Source organism: Cupressus sempervirens, chromosome 7 (assembly GCF_028749045.1).
Source record: "Cupressus sempervirens isolate cs-2001-9-10 chromosome 7, ASM2874904v1, whole genome shotgun sequence".
NCBI lineage: Eukaryota > Viridiplantae > Streptophyta > Pinopsida > Cupressales > Cupressaceae > Cupressus > Cupressus sempervirens.
This window is the reverse complement of record NC_143124.1, coordinates 211723065-211744624: the sequence shown is the minus strand read 5'-3', so window position 1 is coordinate 211744624 and position 21560 is coordinate 211723065. Positions and strand designations below refer to the sequence as shown.

At 38.3% G+C, this 21560-nt stretch overlaps 1 protein-coding gene across 11 annotated transcripts in view; it reads left to right on the top strand.

Annotated features, from left to right (window-relative positions):
* LOC149546234 (pentatricopeptide repeat-containing protein At2g03880, mitochondrial-like) overlaps window positions 1-21560 on the top strand; it is a 181566-nt gene that overhangs the window by 144997 nt on the left and 15009 nt on the right. For 5 of the 11 annotated variants that reach the window (XR_016353683.1, XR_016353680.1, XR_016353674.1 and 2 more), the window contains one exon: window positions 9628-10484. The exons of the other annotated variants lie outside the window; for them this stretch is intronic. Coding sequence is in view for 2 of the 5 variants with exons in the window: in XM_089791074.1 (XP_089647200.1) it covers window positions 9628-9788 (161 nt within the window). In the remaining 3 variants the exon portion in view is untranslated. Of the gene's footprint in view, window positions 1-9627; window positions 10485-21560 lie in introns of those variants that run through there. 11 annotated transcript variants of the gene reach the window in all.

Below are 21560 nucleotides of genomic sequence, written 5' to 3'. Positions count from 1 at the left end.
CCATTACACTCAAACGTCTTCTTCATCCGCAGCAGGAAGATATTTCAAAAGGGTCATGTCTTGTTCTACGCAATGGCAAGAATACACCTTTGTGTGCATTGGCAAACCAAAGAGAAATGAGAACCTATTGAATTTAGGTGCTTGCGTGGAGAAGTCATCAAGAGTTTGGATGTCGTCTATGCTTAATACTAAGAATGGAAACCTTTTGAAATTGAAGATTACAAATATTATTAATTTATTTTTAATATATGGTTCGGTTAACAATGTTGAGGAAAATGATTTGTTAATGAAAGCACAACTTGGTATGATCATGGTTAGAAGGGATGTAATTTACATATGAAGAGATATGACTTTTTATTCGAAAAGGTGTGCTTTTTTTATGAATAAGATATAAAAGATATATGAATCATTTGTTGAAGAAGGACATTGTAAGATTCAGATATCCGAACATTCACACATTCTCAATGAGGAGTATTTTATATTTTTTAGTGTATGTAGCGATAAGGAACAACATTATGACTTTGTAATATAAATTCTATTATTTTATTTTTATAATAAAATAATATGTGTTTTGTTTATTTTTAAAAGGCGGGGAGATTTAAACAGCCGATGAATCGGCCTTTGTAATTATTTTTTGGAATTCTGTATACAATTTAAATTTCGAACAAGTGGACAAGTTCATTTAACATTTAAATTCGATCATCATAGATATTGTGAAATATTTAATTGTTTCCGCATCTATGTCCAGTTTGGCTTCTTACCAGAGGAGTTAAAGTTCAATCTGGACTAATTTAAGATTGCATATATATTTGATCTATCGCATCTTGATTATTTAATTGTTGGCAGTAAAGTGTGTAAAACATTATAAAGTTGTACGTGAAAATTGACTGAAGTCAACTCTATTGCCCAGATGAGCAGAGGCATTGGACTTTTTATTATCAAAGTCAGAAAATCTATAACTTCCTTCCTACAAGCATCAAATTAATTATTATTCAATGATACAAAACATTCAACCATTATCCAACATCCAGTTTCAGTTTCATTGAGTTCGAGTGTAATAAACGAATTTTCATAACCAATTTAAAACACCTAATAATCTGATTTAATAAGTAATTGATTCCATTTCACATAACATTAACTTCTATTAACTATGATAAAGTAACTACTTTCTATTCTAACTGTAATTCATGATCAGCTGATATAACGAGATAAATAAATAAATGCAATGCTAACATTTTAACCATTTCTAACTGATAACATATTCAGCTGAAAATAAAGCGACAACTAACTTCTATATCAACTAATATATTCATTAAAATTATGCTATTAGAAAACTAAACTATCTAATTATTCTACTAAGGATTAAAGATAAAAGTGTAAAGAAACATACAAAAATAATGGAGGAATCCCTTTATCTTGTTGTTCAAGCCTCGAAATTGGTGAGAGGAGAATCATTGACATAGGTTTAACCTCCCAACCTCGGACCATACTTATCCCCACACATTCTAACTTAGTAGAACATCCCTCCCTACCTCGGGATTGGGCTTGGGATGTTCTTAAGTCTAGCCATCCGAGCTACCCGATGGTTTGAGTACCCCATTAGTTATATCTATATAACTGACGTCTATGGACAAACAAATGATCTCAAGATTGGCACATATGCCTATAACTACCTTGGCCAAGGATTTCCATTTAGGTTCATAAACCTGATCACCACCAGTTGACTTGACAACAAATTTCATTATCAGGACATGCATGAGCTATTAAGTGTTCTCATTACATAGTTATTCATATCTGATTTCATCCTTGGTTATTGCAGGTTAACTCTACCTCTTCACCATTCATGGCTTCTTTGCCGGTGAATCCTAGGTGCCTGAAGATTATGATTATTTTGTTATCATTTACACCTTTTCACCATTCCATGGCTTCTTTTCCGGTGAATTCCTCGGTGTTTTAAGATTATGAGCATTCTGATATTATTTACACCTTTTCACCATTCTGTGGCATCTTGCCGGTGAGTTCCTCAGTGTTAGAGAATCAATAAGTATGTCGATTATATTAACATGGTCATTGATGTTGGTTCATTCAAACATTCAAGTTTTTACAATTACTATTGGAATTTCATAATTAATGTTTAATCACAACGAGATTTGGTGATCTTCAATAAACTCCAAATAAAGCTGGGAATCAACAGCAAGGTATTATAGACTGATCTCAACCTAACAATGTATAGCCGACTATGTTTGAACATTTGATTCAGGAAAGAAAGAAGTTATGTATATGAAAATGCATTTGCATTATTCTCAGCTCTATCAATAAGTATTCAACAACAATCAAGAAGGAAGAAGTATGAAACATAAATGCATATGATATATTTCTTATAGCCGACTACAGTCGGGCATATGCACGGTAAAGAAGGAATTTCCTATGAGTTACTATGGCATTTAATCATGACCTGAGTTGAGATTGTAGTCGGTTTGGACGTAGCTCCTCCCGTCCTTGGCTGGAACCCCTGTTGGCAAATTGTTTTATCTGTTAGCTCTGAGACTTGGTATGCAAGGTGTTGGCAGAGCAAGAGAGAGAACAAAATGATACGGGTGTGGATGGAATGGAAGCTTTGGCTAAGAAAGAGACTCACGGTTTAAAATGAAATCGTAGCAAACATGGAAAGGTTGATACCGCCTTGGTTGATTCATGACTTGCTATAAAGATTTGCCAAGACTCCTTGGCTTCTATAAGTTTCAAAGATGACTAATCAGTTACAACATAATTTCAATTTGAAAAGAAAATGAAGAGGGAGAAGGAACAAGGAGGAATTGAAGAGTTTTAAATTTATTTTATTGTTATAATATGCTCTTATATACGTTCACATAATTATATTGATGAGGTGACATCATTAGATTATATTATTATAATTTATTGGTGCCATTTCATTTTTATATTTATGTGTTTGTATTTAAGTGTTTATTATAATGATAAAATAAGAAAATTTAATAATAATTCTTAAAGGTATGAATTGTATTTTAATTTAGATTATTTTATGTTTTTATTATATTGTTTCCCTAATAGCTCATGCGGTCCCATAATGTAACTTGTGGACAAGTCTTTGTATCCTTTCCAAGGGAGTCTTAGGTCATACTTGTCAATCCTGATGATTGAACCAAAGGACCATCCCATTCCGATGATCTCGTTTAGTAATGCTTCCCCTCTCTTCAGTCTTCTCTTGCAATCACCCAAGAAAAACATTCTCACCAAAACATTAATTCAAAAATATATTGATCGTTAATTCAATCAAACAATTGCTAGTTATCTAATATCAGTTATAGGTTACTGACTATTTCATCAATGTCTATAATAACTAACTCATTTCACATGAGTATGAAAAGAAATAATTTGTTATCAGTTGGTACTTGTATAAATAACTAACTTGTTTGACATGATTATGAAAGAAATAATTTGTTAATAGTTGATACAACGTATATAAATAACTAACTCATTTCACATGATCAGGGAAAATAAATAATTCCTTAAACCAATAGTCATGATCAAATAAACAATTAGGGCAAAAATTTGGTATGTAACATCAATGACATTGCCAGACAGGGAACTTTAAAGTTTAAATTCGCTTTAGAAAAGCTCTGAACCAAGCGATTAGGTTCGAGGAGAAGGTCTACCGCCTAGGTGTAGTGGAGCTTGAAGTGCTTGGGAATTAAGGTGATTCTTGTTCGTTGGCCAGAACTGATTATGGAATCCTATCGAAGAAGTGGCAGGCCCTTGGATTTCCAATCTGTGGTTTTGGGAACCAACACCTTCCACACACTTAAACTCAAGTAGGAAATAGAGGCCATTAAATTTTCTACTAGGTACAGGGAGAAGGATATGATTGTTGGCATCATGGTTTGTTGACATATGGTCATGTACTGATATACTCTATGAGCAATTTAGTACTAAGTTAGATGCTTGATTTGACAAGGACATTGAAGTCTTTTAAAGAAAACTGGCGCAATTGAAAGTGGCAATTCATTGGATTCTTTCATCAATGAGCTTTAGAGAATCTCAATAATGGTTCTAAATATGTTAAAAAAAAGGAAGGTAATGTTGCTCAAAGGCTATTAAATTTATTATTGTGCACTTGGAGTAAGCATTCATGGAGTGATTAACACTTATGAGGAGTTTAGTACCAAGTAAATTGCTTGATTTGACAAGAAGGATATTGAAGTCTTCTATAGAAAATTGGCATTGTAGAAACAAAGGAGCTCATTGGGCTCCTTCAATGAGTTTCAGAGGATCTTAGGTATGGTTCTAGGAATCCAAATACGTCAGAGAAAAGGAAGGTGATGTTGTTCACATAGGGTTTGAATAAAAACTTCAAAGGAATTGTAAAAGTCCTTAATCCAAACACACTACAGGAAGTGATTAAGATGGCCATTGATTTGGGTACCTCATCTTCTTTCTTTCATACAACGACCCGAAAAGAATTTGAAGGGATCAAAGCCAAATTTGAAGTCACATGATCAGAATAAGAATACTCTGCCTAGAATGGATATGGAGACTAGACGCAAGTTGAAAAGGAAAAATAATTTGTTTTACATTTAGGGAACCTTGGATCCCCGATCATAGGTGCCTTGGAAAAGACAAGGTACACTACATTAAAGTTGTTTCAGAGGGATTAGATGAATAGAATAAGGACAACAGGTTTGAGGGCAATGATAATTCATAGAGTAATGAAAGCCCACACTAGAAAAAGAGTGAAATTCAATAAGTTGATCAACCCCCTGTTACTATTGGCATACTACCGAGAGTACCTACATGTTATCCTTTCCATTTGAAAGGTTTTGTTAGAGGGCAGTGAGTTATTTGTCTATTGTACAAGCACTATACATAACTTCATTGCTGCGCATATAGTGTCAAAACAAGAATTACGGGTTGAGGAGATTACAAGATTTGATGAAAAGGTTGTAGGTGATGATCTTTTAAATTGCTTAGGGAGGATAACTCATCTTAGAATATTGGTGGATGACTTTTATGTCATCAAGTTAGAAGGATTGGATATAATCTTGGGTATGTAAGGGTTACATATTGTTGGCAGGTACAGAGTTGATCATCATTAAAAACACTTGGAATTCATGTGTGGTGATCGGGAGGTAGAGTTTAAAGTTATGCTAGATGGCGAATCTGAGATTGTTTCAACTCATCGAATGAAGGCTATACATAGACATGATGACATTGAGTGGGAAGCCTAGTGTTTTGTGTCCACCAAGTCTACACTAGGTAGGGAGAAACATCATCATGTAGACATACAAACAATGCTTGATAAGCACAAGGGAGGTTTTGGGGACATCTCTCTAGGTAGACCACTTGACCGTGGTTTTATGCATGTGATAGATATGGAGGAGGGTGTTATTCATGCTATTATTGAGACAATGCAAAGAAGAAACTAAGAAAACGATTAACTAGTTATTGACCATAGGACATATTAGATGCAACTCTAGTTCATTTGCGTCTTCAGTGGTTTGGTGAGGAAGGATAGTACCCTACGAATTTGCATTGATTATTGTTCTTTGAATGAGAGGACCATTAAGAACATGTATCTCATTCCTCGTGGAGACGAGCTTCTATATGAGTGACATGGAGTTGTTTAAGTTTTGAATATAGAGCTTTGATCAGGATAGCATCAGATGTGTGTCTACAACAAGAATGTTCATAAAACTACATTTAAATGCTACTATGGGCATTATGAGTACTTGGTGATGCCTTTTGGCCTTGCTAATATACCCTCTATGTTCCAGTTATGTATGGACCGCATAAACAAGTAGTTGCATAAGTTTGTTTTGTGTTCTTTGATGATATATTGATATCCAATAAGTCATGTGAGGAACAACTACAAGATTTGGATGAGGTATTGAGAATTATGGAGGATAAGTCCTCATTTGCTAAGGAGTCCAAATGTGATTTTGGATTGAAAAAGATTCTATACCTTGAGCCATGTTATAAGGGCCGATAGGGTCAAGGAGCATCATGAAAAGATACAAGCAATTTTGGACTAGTTGCTGTTGAGAAATGTTTCAAAGTTGAGAGGGATCATTGAGCTATGTTCTTACCACAAGAGGTTTGATAACGGTTTTCTCAGCTTGCAACTCTAGTCACAAATCTTACACGGAAGGGAGCTTTCAGATGGTCTAATGATGCACAAGAGAGATTTGACCAAAATAAGGAGGTTAGGAGTAATTGTACAGTATTAGCCCTTTGAGTTTTCTTTTAGCCATTAATATTGGAGTGTGATGCTTTAGGTGAGGGCATTAATGTAGTGGTTATGTAGAATAGATGTCCCATTATATATGAGAGGAGGAAGTTGAGGCACAATGAGAAGTTGTAATCCACCTAGGATAAGGAGATGCTTGCTATTATGCATGCATTGACAAAGTTCAAACAATAATTGGTGGGAAGTTTGTGGTCAGAACAAATCATAACATATTTTGATATTTTTAGGAGTAGAATAAGTTAAATGTGGTCTTAAAGGTGTGGTCGTATGACTTTGTCATCAAGTATGTCAAAGGTAAGTTGAACATTGTGGTTGATGCACTTTCTTGGAGACCAACTATTGCTACATTATGTTCCATATTTGACATTGCAGTTGATCTTAACCCTTAGTTGAATATTCTAGAAATACCTTTTCCTATGAGCTTATGGATGGATAGATTCAGGATAACATGTATAGAGTGGTTGGTGATGTGATTTATTATACGAGCAAGATCTATTTGGTGCCTAAATCTAAACTTGAGGACACGAATACAAGATTGTTCATCATATGCCTTTAGTAGGATATCGAAGTTATTTAAAGGTCTCTAGGCAGATTAGAGAGATTCTCTTGGAAAGGTCTTAAGGATGACCCTTAAGCATGTTTATAGAGTGTTTGATTTCTAAATAAAGTAGGTTAGAGCATGTGGTTTCTGCTGGATTATTACAACTTTTACCTATTCTTGAGTAGAAATGGGAGTGTGTTTATGGATTTCATTGCAGCTCTACTGAGGGTGCAATGTAAGGACAATACATTTTCCATAGTTGATGTGTTGACTAAATTTGTATATTTTTATGTCATTGCAGCTGATTGGACTTTTTCTCAAGTGGTAGAGTTATTTTTCAAAGAGGTTTTTAGACTGCATGATCTAACCAAGAACATTATCAGTTATACAAACAATAAGTTTGTCAATTATTTATTGCAAGGGTTGTTCAAATTGGAAGGGATAAAATGGATTCCTAGCACCGACTGTCATCCTTAGATAGATGATTGGAAGGTTATCTTTGTAATTATGTTGCCTGTTAGAAGAGAGCGTGGTTGCAATTTGGGGACTTTTGTTATCTATTTTTATAACTTTGCATATTACTTGACTTTTGGCATGCCAATTTTTTGGGCTCTCAATGGTTGTGAGCCTTTGTCTTCTGTTGATTCAGCCTTTGATGACAACAAGGCTCCCCAAGCCAGGGATTGGTTTCATGATCATCAAGATATTCTTAGGGCTTAGAGAGATAATTTTGGTGTGCACATAACCCAAAAAAGATGTATGTGGATTGCCACTAGACAAAAATGGTTTCTTAGAGTGGAGATATTGTATTTCTACTCCTTTAACCATACAGGTCGAGTTCATTGAAAAAAGTGGTGTAGAATGACTTAAGCCCCACTTCTATGATCTGTATAGAATAATGAGGAGGGTTTGGAAAAGTGGCATATTAGCTTGAGTTGCCACCTGATAGCCAAATTCATAACATCTTTCCAATTTCATGCTACAAGAAGACCAGTTGTGCCTTCTCCTGGGTTACCACCTTTGGATAAGGGGAAGTTGATTTTGGAATTTGCCGAGTTGTTTGAAGCAGGATAAAAGTGGTTGAGAAACATAGTGATTATGGAATGTGGTATGTTTGAGGAACTTACCACTTGAAGATGCTATATGGGGAGGTGAAGATATTCCACAATATCTAGCTTTGCGATTGCTTGAGGAAAAGCTTTCTTAGGCAATGAGCACTGTAAATTTCTTATCTTCATGGGCTAATAAATTAATTTAAAAGGGATGATTTCCATTCATAGCTTTATTTGGGGTGAAATGGAGAAGTTAATATAATTGGATGGTTTATAAAGTTGAATTTATTAGCCGATAGGCTATTTTATTTGGAAATAACCTCCCAGGAAGATCCTCGTGTCTCACGGTTTGATTGGTGGTGGTGAATTTTCTGGACTGCCAATACAAATGATCCCTTGCCCGACGAAAGCATTCTCAACTTCACCTTTGATGGAAATCTCCATCTCTTTCATGCCTGCGCCACCCTTGTCTTTGTGATCAACACTTCCAACATGGGTGTCAATGGGATCAAACTTCACATCGACAAAAATATGCTCCTCTTCGACTCCCTGAACTGAAGCGGTGGTAGAGCTTTGAACATCCCTTTGATACTTTTTTTGGTTGGGCAGTCGTTGAAAATAGACAGAGTGAAGAAGCTCGTACTCCATCACCCACGCATGCAAGCACTCCCTCACAAGCCTCACCTTCCTCAACGACCCTGACCTCGACAACAGCTTCCCACTTTATGAATCATGTCTTTAGTCATGCTATTTGTAGTGCGGAGTCCCTTGAGAACGTGATGAGTGGTGGCTATCGCTTTCTCTTCCACCCATCAGAAGTCAATTTTCCAACAAACTATACCCAATACTTTGATTTTTCTATTCACTAATGTTTATAGTTGTACACTAAAATAGTTTCTCTCTCCTCAAGTTTAACATCGCATAACCCATTCTAGTTTCCCTTTTGCGAATGCTTGCACACAGAATAACCTTTGAGTGAAAATATTTAACAAAGGGTTAACTAATGCTTGCCCAAACCAATTTGAGAAACATGTATTTGTACAAAGTTCCCTGGTAGACATGTATGCAAAATGTGTTAATGTGGAGATTGCATGTGTAAAATGTTTGACGAAATTCCTCAATGGATGTGGTATCCTGAACACTTATCATTGCCCAAACACTCATAATGGAGGGTGAGCGGAAGTCCTAAAGCTTTTCTATTGTTCTGTCTACTTGTGTGAATTTGGCAGCTCTGGAAAAGGGCGCCCTGATTCATGAAGAAATAACTAGATGTGGATTCCATTCTGATGTTTTCTTACACAGAGTTCCCTTAAAAACCTATGTGTGTTTGTGGCAATTTCATTGAGTACTGCATGATAAATTAAGTTTCTCACCATGTTATTATAATTTAATCTCTCTATTATCTTAGCAGTCTACAGCTTCCACCTGCTCTAATCTAAATAGAGAGCCTCCAAGGACCAATTTCATCTTATTTGTGGAACAGTTACTGCAGTTTTCCTTCTGTGGAGTGTTTGTGGTGAAGCCAGCACCCGGGATATTGTTTGATATCAGGAAGTTTACTCAAGAATTGCGCTGTTTCTGTTGAATTCTCATGATGTTGATTGAGAGCAACAAAAACTAAGGCTTCTGAACAATGTATAGATATCTGTTGAAGCATAATAGAAAGCAAATTTTCATCAGATTTTATATTTGTAAGTGCAATAGTAGACACGTTAACTGTCTGACAAAATGTCTCATAAAGACGTAATTTTTTTGGAATTCATTGGTTGCAGGATATGCACAAAATGGTGATCTTGATGAGGCTTTAAGGCTTTTTAAGGAAATTCTTCAAAGGGATGCAATTTCGTGGACCATAATGCTTGCAAGCTATGCACAAAATGGGTTTGTTGAAAAGGCCTGTAAACTTTTAAGAAAATGTGATTATCTGGTGTAAAGCCACTCTGCAAGTGTCCTCCTAGCCTGTGCCAACTTGAGAGCTTTAGAATAGGGGATGAACAGCCATTGTTGCATATTTGAATGTTGATTTCCCAGTCATGCAAGTGGGAGTAGGTTCAAAGAGTTAGAGGGTTGATGAAAGATAAAGGAATTAAAAAGATATCTGGATGTAGTTGGATTGAAGATCAAAGAATGTTACATGCTTAGATCACACTCACACACACAAGAGATCTATACAAAGTTATGAAGGCTGTCTCGGGAGATGAAGGCAGCAGGGTACCCTCCAAGTTCAAGATGTGTACTAACTGATGTGGAGGAGGAAGGAAAAGAATAATTCTTCTTCCATGATAGGGGGAAGTTGGTGGTTGCATTTGGATTTTTGTACACTCCCTGGAACATTTATTCAAGTTGTCAAAACTCTTCGGATATGTGATGATTGCCACATGTGAGAAAGTTTATCTCCAAGATTGTTGGAAAATCATTTCCATCATTTCAGTTAGAAATAATATTCTTGCAGAGATAATTAGTGATGATAATAATCTGTAAATATAAGTTTGCACTACAACTAGCACCTGCAGCCTTAAGATGTGTAGCAGGTTTTCTAATAGAGAAAAAGATGTGTTGCAGGTTTTTAAATATAGAATATAGATTCTCATTAAAGATGAACAAAATGTTATTTTCTTCTTTAGATTAACTTATTTCTTACAGTACCAGTGGGTTGAATAGTTTCACAAAAGTTACAGTACTAATGGATTTAATAGTTTCAGAAAAAATAGTTGCATAGATTGCTATTGGCTACATAGTTGCACCTCATTTGGTGCAAGCGTTCGTTATAATCTTCATTGAAAATAATTTAATATCTATGTTGTAACCAAAATAGTTTGTGACTACGAGATGAAACATTCAAAAAAAAAAAAACTATTTTTAAAATAATTTTATTTGTTTTTAGAATGATGCACTCAAAATTTTATTTTCATAGTAGGAACTTCAAGTTTTCTATTTTCTACATGCATTATAACTCCTAATTAATTGTGCTTAGCGGCTTCTCCAATCCTACTGTTATGAACAATTACATTCAACAACAAATACTATTTTTCATTATATTTCTTTAGGCACAATAATATCCACTTTCTATCAAAATTTATTACTACAAGGAACATTCCAGGATTTTTTTTTTCAAATAAATTGTATTCGTTTCTAAAACAGTGCACTCTATATTTTTTTAAATATGTACCATGATTCCTTCTTTTGGAACATACATGTCATATCCCCTTTCTAGTCTAACTAGCAGAGTCATGAGAGTTGGCCTATTATTGGAGTCTCGTAGGGTAGCAGTGGTGGATAGAGACTCATACTAGATACTCAGTGACCAAAGTTGGTTCTCCAATCAGTTTGAGAGCCACTTGGGGCATTTCCTTAATTTTAGGGATTTTCTTAGAATTTAGGAGGTTGTGGCAGTAATCAGATTTGAGGCTCCTTAGGACTAGTATACGGTTTCAGTTTCAGGCTGACAGGGTATATTCCGTAGTTTCTAGGAGCATCCCTAGTCTTTAGAGATGGGACTGCTAGTTGGCCCACATTGCTTGACATCACTCACAGGCAGCTGGCAGGACCCGTTTACTGACTATTTGGTTGATTTGGCTTTCCAATTAAATAAAAAGAATCATTTTTGATATTTCCTAAGTTTGCGTTTAAATAAATTAAAATAAAGCTATTTATATAGCTAATTGGAGTAATAAGGGGATTTTGGTTTCATCTGGTCAGGCAGGCCTATGTGTTATAGTTCATTGGAAAGGTGTTGAATTATTATAACTTATTTTCATCATCCAGAGACCTTTGGGCACCCAGAGTAATGTTATTTGAGGAAAGGGGTGCTTTTCCTCTACATAAAGGCCTTTTAATTGAGAAGATGCATTTTATAATAAAGGGAAAGGCATATACTCCCTTTAGGGGTTGATTAGCTTTGAGAGGGAGATAAAAAGAGATGTTGGCTCATTCTTTCATTATCTTCTACATCTTCATTCTTGGTATTTACGGTTTTTCTCTGAAGAGCAATTCTAGAGGATTGGGATGCAAACCCTAGAGCTTAGCTATTGGGATGCAAACCCCAATAGATGGTTTGAGCAACATTCTACAGTATCGTTTCACCATTTGACAAAGATTGTTAAGTTCAGCGTTTGGGGATGCTTGTGCATTACACATTGAGGGTCTTGTTTGTCATGTTGGGATTTTCTTGCTACCTTGGCATGGCTATAGCAGCCATACGACTACCTTTCAGCTGGCACGTGAAATGTTGGTTGGATTATGTCAGCCATCTCTACCTTTTTGGTGTGTGGCTGGTCCATTCTTGCAGCTGGTGTCTTTATTCCTTGTTTGTAAACACCTTTGCTGGCATGCTGATTACATATCTTGCCTACTACGATTTGTAGCTATTTTGGTTGACTGAATGTTATATTATTTGTTGCTGCTGTTAATTATTGTTTTACTTATATCTGGAAAATACAAAAAAGAAGAAACAATCTTTCTGCAACTTTTGTCTAATTCTCTAAGACCACAAGGAAAATCTATTATTTTAATTAAAATTTACAAAAGTTCAGTGAAATGATGCTTTCGGGATCTTTCAGTGGTATTAGAGCCTGAATCTTGCTAGCCTATAGGGTTTCAGTGAAATTATCACAACAGGTTACAAAAAAGGGCTTGATAATTCATTTTAGCAGTTGACATTTATATATATATATCTTCTATGCATCCTTGTGGAGAAATACATAGGTTTTATGAGCGTAGGAGAAACTTGTGGCGAGTAGAGGCTGCTAGAGACACAATGACACCAGCTATGGTTGAGGCACAGGGTGTTGCTGGTGACGACATGCCTAGAGAAGCAAAGGAGAGAGAGCTCATGAGAACTCTGATTGTTTCGCAGCCCAGGATAGTCCAAACATTGGACAGATTACAGGATACCTTGGAGTAGATGAAATTGGATAGATGTAGAGGTAGATAGGAAAGATAGGGAACCAGGTCAATTTCCGTTATGGGAAGCTAGCACAATCATTAATCCCATGTCTCAGCAGAGAGTTCCCTTCATTCCCATAAGCAGGAACACCCACATATTCCTGCTCAAGATAGACCATTATTGCCTAAGTTTGGGCAAGTTGAGTAACCGACACAGGTGGAGCCACTTGAGGTTGGATTCTAGGATTTAGTCATGGTAGCTACAACTGAATGGAGAACTCTACCCCCAGAGGTTAGGGATGTTTTTCCTTTTCCACAGTATTGTGCACAACATAGGGATAACACCAAGTTCAGAGGAGATAGGGGCTACAAACCACAACGGAACAATGACGTCAATAGAGCCACTGGGAAGATCACACTGGCCACCTATGATGGCACGGGTGATATGAGTGCACTAGCTTGGGTGCACAAGTTGGATATCTATTTATCATTGAGACCTATGCCTAAGAGAGAGGCTATATAGTTTGTGGTTTTGCATTTAGACAAGGTTGCCTATGATTGGTGGCACCATGGATTGGTCACCCAGGATCACACTATGGTTCACTTCTATGCTGAATTCATTGAGTGGCTCATTGCTAGGTTTGATCATAAAGACACATATCTTTACTACTGGGAGTTGGCACATATTAGGCAGACAAGGAATGTGGAGTCTTTTGTGAATGAGTTCTAACGTATTGCAATCATGGTTCCGAACATGTTTCATAGTCATGTGATGTTGTATATAGAGGGTTTGTAGGACAGACTGAAGGGACTAGTACGAGCATTCAGACCAACCACCCTCAAGGAGGCCATTGATGTTACATTTAGATTGAACACCCCTCCTACTCCTTTTTAGGTAGATAAGAAACCTTTCAGGGATTGTCAGCCTCCCTAGAATGCCAACACTTCCCAGGGCAGAGGGGAACCAACTTCTAGACCACTCAGGATGGACTAGGAGTCGAGGAATGAGTGGAGGAGGAAGAAACTACGCTTCTCCTATAAGGAGCCATGGGAGCCTGGACATTGTTGCTGTAGTAAAAGTGAGGTTCATTTGATAGAGATGACATTTGAGATAGGCGATGAGGAGGTACTTGATACTAATATTGAGGATAGTCTGGAGGAGGTTGAGCAAGAACACCCACAGTTAGGGCTAGACACTCTGGAGCCTTTGGCATCAGCTAAAGTGACTATGGCTACTCTCTCTAGTTATCCCAGATTTCATGCCTTTCGTTTGAAAGGTACATTGAGAGGCCAACAGGTTATGAGCTTAGTAGACATAGGTGCCACGCACAACTTTATTGACCAGAAGCTAGTTGACAAGTGTGGGTTCCAGTCGGAGCAGTTTGTTAGTTTTGGAGTGAAGGTTGCAGACGGTGTTGTTTGGAGCTATACTTAGAGGATTCCTCAGCTTAGCATACAGATGGGGGACTATACTTTGACAGATGACTTTTATGTGCTATTGCTAGAGGATTGTGATGTAGTTTTGGGCATGCGGTGGTTAGAGGGTATTGGGCGATACATCATTGATCACCATCACATGTAGTTGGAGTTTCTTTCTCGAAGGAAGAAGACTATCTTGAAGGCGGCTTCAAACAGTAGTCCTGAGAAGGCAACTTCCCGCAGGATGGAGACTATCATTCGTTATGATGACATACTTTGGGCTACACATTGTTTTGTGAAGTCCAAAATACCTACACCTCAGGATGGCAAGGCCTCCTTTCATGTAGACATACGGTCAATGATGGACTGACATGGTTGTGTCTTTGGTGACATACCTCCTGGTGTACTTCCTGATAGAGGTTTCAAGCATGGGATAGAGATGGAGGATGGGGCTAAGCCCATGATTACTACCCCACATCGTCATCCTAGAGGATACAAGGATAAGATTGAGAGGACCATCCATGAGTTATTGGATATGGGATTCATTTGCCCTAGCTCTGGCCCTTTTGCTTCTTCTGTGGTGCATTTTAAGAAGAAGGATGGGACTTTGCAAATGTGTATTGACGTAGAGTTCATCAAAGGGAAGAACAATACAGTTGTTGATGCACTTTCCAAGAAGCCATTACTTGCTGCCCTATGTTCATTGAGCCATATTTCAGCAAATTGAAAGGCTCAACTTTTAGTTCAGTATTCCAAAAATCAGCATGCTTGTGAGATCATGGATGGGTTGACATAGAATGACGGATATAGTGTAGTGGATGATGTCATCTACTACAATGGTAGGGTCTACCTTGTTCTTGAATCAAAGTTGAAGGAGCATGTTTTGCATGCTTACCATGATACTCCTACAACAGGACACTCGGGTTATGGTAAGACCTATAGGGTGGTACGAGAGAGATTCTCTTGGAAGGGTCTCAAGGATAATGTCTTATGCCATGTTCGTGAATGCATGACTTGTTAGCTTAACAAGTTAGAGCATATTTTTCTAGTTGGATTGTTGCAACCTCTGCCTATATCGGAGCAGAAGTGGACAGGAATATCTATGGACTTCATTATAGGTCTTCCTTGAGTTCAAAGGAAGGATTGTATTTATGTTGTGGTAAACAAGTTGATTAAGCATGCCCACTTCTTTCCTATTGTAGTGGACTTCACAAATTCACAGGTAGCTGAGTTGTTTTTTAGAGAGATATTTAGACTCCATGCTCTTGCCAAGACCATAGTGAGTGACAGGGACAACAGGTTTATGAGTTCCTTTTGACAGGAACTTTTCAAGCTAGTAGGCACGGAGTTGACTCCCAGCACTAGCTACCATCCTCAGACGGATGGATAGACTGAGGTAGTTAATAAGTGGGTGGAGGGGTATTTGTGCAACTGTGTCAGGGCAGAAAAAGGCATGGGTGCATTGGCTGTATTTGGGCGAATATTGTCATAATACTACGCACGACATGTCCATTGACATGACTCCCTTCAGAGCTCTTTATGGCTATGAGCCATTATCTTTTGTTGATTTGGCTTTTAGTGGCAACAGAGTTCCCTTGGCACAGGATTGGTTACAGGAGAACTAAGATATCATGAGATCTCTCATGGAGAACTTGTAGCATGCTTAGAATTAGCAGAAGATGTACGCTGATTGACACAAGATGGAGAGAACATTTGAGATGGGTGACATGATTTTCCTTCGTCTACAACCTTACAGACAGAGCAGTTTTAAATAGGGAGCAGTTCAAAAGCTCAAGCCTCATTTTTATGGACCTTACAGAGTAGTCCGACGAGTTGGAGAGGTGGCCTATGAGGTCGAGTTACCGCCAAATAGTAGGGTTCATATTGTGTTCCACGTATCATGCCTTAAGAAGGCATTGGGGCAGCATATTATAGAATCATGCAATTTACCTCCTTTGGATGAAGAGGGTAAATTGACTTTGGTCTCTGAGGAGATTCTGGAGGTCAGGGAGAGACGATTGAGTAGGGTGATTCGGGAGTACTTGGTGAGCTGGAGAGGTCTACCTATAGAGGATGTCACCTAGGAGGGTGGGTCCATTTTGCAGGATCCAACGTTGCAGTTGCTTGTGGGCAAGCATCTCTGAGAGTGGAGGACTATCATGCCCCCTTTGTAGATTGGAATATCACACACTTTCTCATTGATATATAGAATAATCCAACTGATACATATGAAGTGCAATTTAGAACATACCATTCATACCACAATACCAGTAGGCAAGGAAATGATTTCTTTATTAATACCAAAAACAAATGTCCATACAATACCAATGTTTCCGACATTTATAGAAGGGTCAGTTAGTTGGGAACCGACCGACGCATTTCCTTACCACCTAACTACCCAACCCGACTAGCTTTAACAAGTACTAACATAATAGATACTTTATTCTGACTACATTTATCCCCGCCCCCCCAAAAAAAGTCATCTTCTAGACGATTGTCGAACATGAAACCAACAAAAACAACTTTGACTTGAAGAGGATGGGAGGACATCTCTGTGCTCGGAGTTCCCCGTCGCTGTTGCAGATCTCACTCAGTTGTCTTCTACTTTGTCTGAACGCCTTGCAATACCTGTAGTGCATCCATCCTTTTAGCTTATGCCATAGTGATCTTGCTCTCCAATTTCGCTTTTTCTTTGTTCCAGGCTTCCTACATAGCAACTTTCTTCGCTGCCCATTGCTGTTGAAGACTCTCTTTCTAGCCCCCAAACTTTAGCTAAGTTTTTCTCCTTTTGAAGTTCCAAAAAGGTTCCTCGAAAGGCAATCTCCATTGCTGTCAACGCCTCTAGGGGAGGCGATTCTTCCTGTCCCATGGAAATGGTAGAGTTGTCTGTCCATGTGGTAGCTATGTTCTCCTTTGAATAGCCACCCTATTCTAGTAGTCCCCAATTTGTGTGGTAGTTAGTCTGCATAAAGGTGGCCGACATTTCTGTTGCAGTGATGATGGTCTCCAAATTATGAGCCTTGGCCTGCTCCACAATCTTCCGAGTAGGTTGCTCCATGGCATGAAACTCAACGAGGAACAGTTCGGCCTTGATTGCAAAAGAGGCTATTTCTGGTGGTTCCCTGCACTCAGTTTGTATCTCAACCTGCTCCTCAACAACCGTCTCTATGGGTGAAGACACCATGCCTTCCTGTTCGAGTAACTTGTTCGTTTCCTCCAGGACGGTATCAGTCACATCCGCACCAGCTAGTGTTGCCATGCTACCTTGGGTGTGAATGTTCCTAGATTTCTCCTCTCCTACTAGTTGTACCACAAGAGCAACTAGATGGACTACTTCTGGACCAAGAGGTGTTTGTAACCTCACTTTATGGGCACACTTTGTTTGGCACCTTGAATCTATGACTTTAGCATGGGAGGGCTGTTCCGGAAAGATAAGTGACGCCATCTTTGAAACTGATAACCTAGAAGCCCTCCATGTTGGAATTTTTTGCTTGCCACCTGTTCCTTAGCTCCCGCTTTATTTGGGTTGGAAGTATTTGCTACCTCAACTTTGTTGGAATCACTAGGTGGTTTCTGGTAAAGTTCAGGAGGTTCTACTACTCCGGCTGGAAGTGGTCCCTCTGTGGGTGGTAGAATCGTCACCACCTATAGAGTCCCCTGTAGATGACTTAGGCAGATCTCCGTCTCCTATGAGTTGGAGGAGGATGAATCCATATCGCTGCCTTTTGCTTCTGAACTTTCGTCATCCTCTTCTCTTCTACTTCTTTGATCGCTACTATTTTTTTCAGTTTCTTTTTCTTAGGTTCACCTCCATTGTAAGATCTCACATCCATGGTATCCAGATGGAGCCAATAGATCATAGCGGGCTTGTAGGGTTCCACTCTGCTAGTCGGTACCAGAGTCCCTTGGTGTTCGCTACTCATTTGAGTGCATAGTGCCTCTAAAAACAAAGCCACTGTATGATGAGGCATATAAAAGGCTTTATGTTTCAACTCCATGAATTTTCGAAGCCTATCAGAAAGCAATTTAGCCCAGTTATATGTCCGCCCTTTGTATAATCTATCCACTATAGGTAACATCCACAGGGCAATGTGAGAAGTATGGCTGCCCGCAATGAGCTTGCTTTTAACCAAATCTACCACACAACGGCATTAATCATTTGCTATGAAGATTTTCTTCAGACCCCAACTGTTCTTGCAGATTCCTTCCCATTCCAAGCTTGTAAGATCCCTTCAGCACATTAATTTCAACCATTTTTTCTTGTCTTCTACTGTCATAGAATTTTTTTCCACTTCTTGCCCTCTGTTAGGAATTCCGAAAACCATACTTATTTCTTCTACTACATAAGAAACTATCACCTGTTGTTGGAAATACTGTACTACAAATTTATGACTTGATTTCGCATACCCTATGATTAAATTTTGTAGTATAGACTTAAACTCTTTTAATTAAAAAATGGGCATGAAAATGATTTTATCTACCTCTGCTGTACATAACGCTTTCTTCAAAGGATAGTCTACTTTTGCTTTTTCCCTCCAAGTCCTGCACTCGTTTCCCATCACACTTTCAAATGTAATATTTTCAGCAGTGATGGTGATTTTCTATGCCACTTTCCCTTTAATTTTTGTCATCTTCCTCACCTCCTTTGCTTGCAATATGACATATTTCTTCTTTTTGGAGTCGATAATGTTTCCCTTGCTCGGATTTCCAATGCTTAGTTTCACCATTGTGTGTTGCTGTGTGAGTTCCCAGATCTTTTTAATTGGTTGTATATGCCACTTGTACCAACTGTACCACCTGTTCTTACGATGTAACTGTCTGCCACAAAGCCCTTCTTCGTTCTCCGAATTGACAGGTACCGTCACTTGCACTGTCTTTTACCATCCGACCTATTGTTACAGTACGGAATTTTTTAGTATGGAAGTGTGTAGTACGGAGGTATGCCGTACAGTCTCTTGCCTAGAATGATGCCATAGTATGGAATTTTTCTATAAGTATGGAGGCTAGAATTGATGTTTCCGTACAGGATTTTGCCTGACAAGAATTTGCCGTATGAGATGCTGCTGCCATATGGGATGGTGTTGCTGTACACAAAGTTGCCTACTGATCTGCCGTACGCAAGGTTGTCGTACGATGGTCTTTTCTCTCTCGTTTAACCTTGTTTGTTTTGGTGTCCGTATGGCTAATGCTCTAGCCACCTTGCCCTCTTGTTTTACGGCAGTCCATGCAAGTTCTTCTATCCTCTTTGATGTCCATACGACTATTTCTCCACTTGCCTCCTATTGTACTGTAGTCTGTATGGCCATTTCAGCTACCTCTTCTTGTCCTTTTTTGGCACTTCCGTCTCCGTCTTTAGCAATTGTAGGGATGTTTTTAAACTCCATCACTTTCACTTTTTGTTTTTTGTCTTTTTTCCTCTTTTGTATTTATAAAATAGGTACTTGCCAATTTATTTCTTTTCTCATATTTCTTTAACTTAGACCCATTTAGTAGGTCTCCAATAGGTTTGTTATCCAATGTAGATGGCTTGATTGCTTCATTTTACTTTATTTCTAATATTTTAAATGACCTAGCCATCAGACTCTAAATTTTCTTAGTTTTATTTCATTTTTCCCATTGCATCTTAGTACCAATTCTCCTTGTTTAAAATCCATTTTCTTTAAATGTTTGTCATGCCAAATTTTTTTCCTTTGCTGGGCCACCTCTTTACTCCATTGAGCAAATTTGCTCCTTTCATCCAGTTTGAGTAAGTTACAGAGTCACTCCTTAAGGCTCTCCTCCTCCCCCAATCTGTTTTCAACTGCCACCCGTAAGCTTGGTACTGCATGTTCCATTGGCACCACGACATCCTATCCATACATAAGGTAAAAGGGGGTATGTCCAGTAATGGCCTTACATGAGGTCTTGTATGCCCGTACCACTACCGGGATTCACTCTTCCCAATCGTGCCCTTCGACTCCACAAGTTTTATATAGGATTGCCACTATTACTTTGTTCATAGCCTTGGCTTGGCCATTTGCTCTTGGATAATAAGGACTGGATAAAGAATGAAATTTTTTATACTTGTCATCCTTTTGATGGTATGATTGACAAAATGTACTTCTTGGTCACTTGTTAGCTGGAGTGGAATCCCGAATTTGGTGACTATTTGCTCATACAAAAATCTGGCTGTGTTGAGAGCAGTATTGTCTGAAAGATCCCGTACTTTAGCCGTTTCGTTAAGTGCTCTGTTGCCACCACTATGTACTTACACCGATGACTTTTTCTTATGGGTAATGGTCCCACAAAATCTAGCCCCCACCATTCAAATAATTCTTGAGGTTTGGATGGAAATAATGGCATGAAGTCTCTTTTGAGTAGCCTTCCTACTCTTTGACAAGTGTCACAACTCAATACCCATTCACTTGCATCTGCGAACAATATCGACCACCATAGTCCTCCCAAATGTACCTTCCTTGCCATAGCATTTGGTCCCATGTGAGCTCCCGCCAGTCCTTCATGGGCCTCGCTCAAGACCTTGGAATTTCTTCCTTCATTACACATCTCCTCAATATTCCATCCGGTTCTATTTTGTATAATAACCCTTCAATTAGCTAGAATGTGCTACTTTTTAAGGCAATTTTTCTCCTTTCTATTGTAGGCATTTCCTTCAGAAAGGTAGCTGTTGATAAGTAGTGTCCAATTTTTTCGTACCATTGAGGTAACATTGCAATCTGAAATAGGTGTGCATCTAAAAAATCCTCACACCCCACTTACCGAAGCTTCCCTTGACTTAATCCTTGACAACTGATCAGTAATCACGTGAGATTTTCCCAGCCTTACTATAATTTTAAATGTAAACTTTTGCAGTAGAATTAGCCATCTACTTACTCTCCCTTGAATCATCGGTTTATTCACTAAATACATTAGTTCTTGGTGGTCAACAAAAAATGTAAGGGGTGTAGCTAGTAAGTAATGTCTGAATTTCTGCACTGCATACACCATACCTAATGCTTCCCTCTCCGTGGTACTGTAGTTGCTCTCTGCTTTAGATAGGAGCCTGCTTGCAAAATATATAGGATGATCTAGCCCTTCCTTCCTTGTTTGTGCCAAAGTGGCACCTATTGCATAATTGGAGGCATCCGCATGGACACAATTCTTTGCCCTAGTCAGGATATATGAGAATAGGGGCCCCGACTAATCTTTTCTTCAGTTCTTGGAAGGCCTCTTCATGCTCTTCCTTCCACCCGAATTGCTCGCCTTTCTTGGTTAATCTTTTTAACAGCATTGATACTTCAACAAATCCTTTTATAAATCTTCTATAATATCCTACATAACCTAGAAATGAGTTGATACCTGTTACATTGGACAACGCTTCCATTTCCAAAATCACCTTGATCTTATCAAGATCTGTCTTCAATCC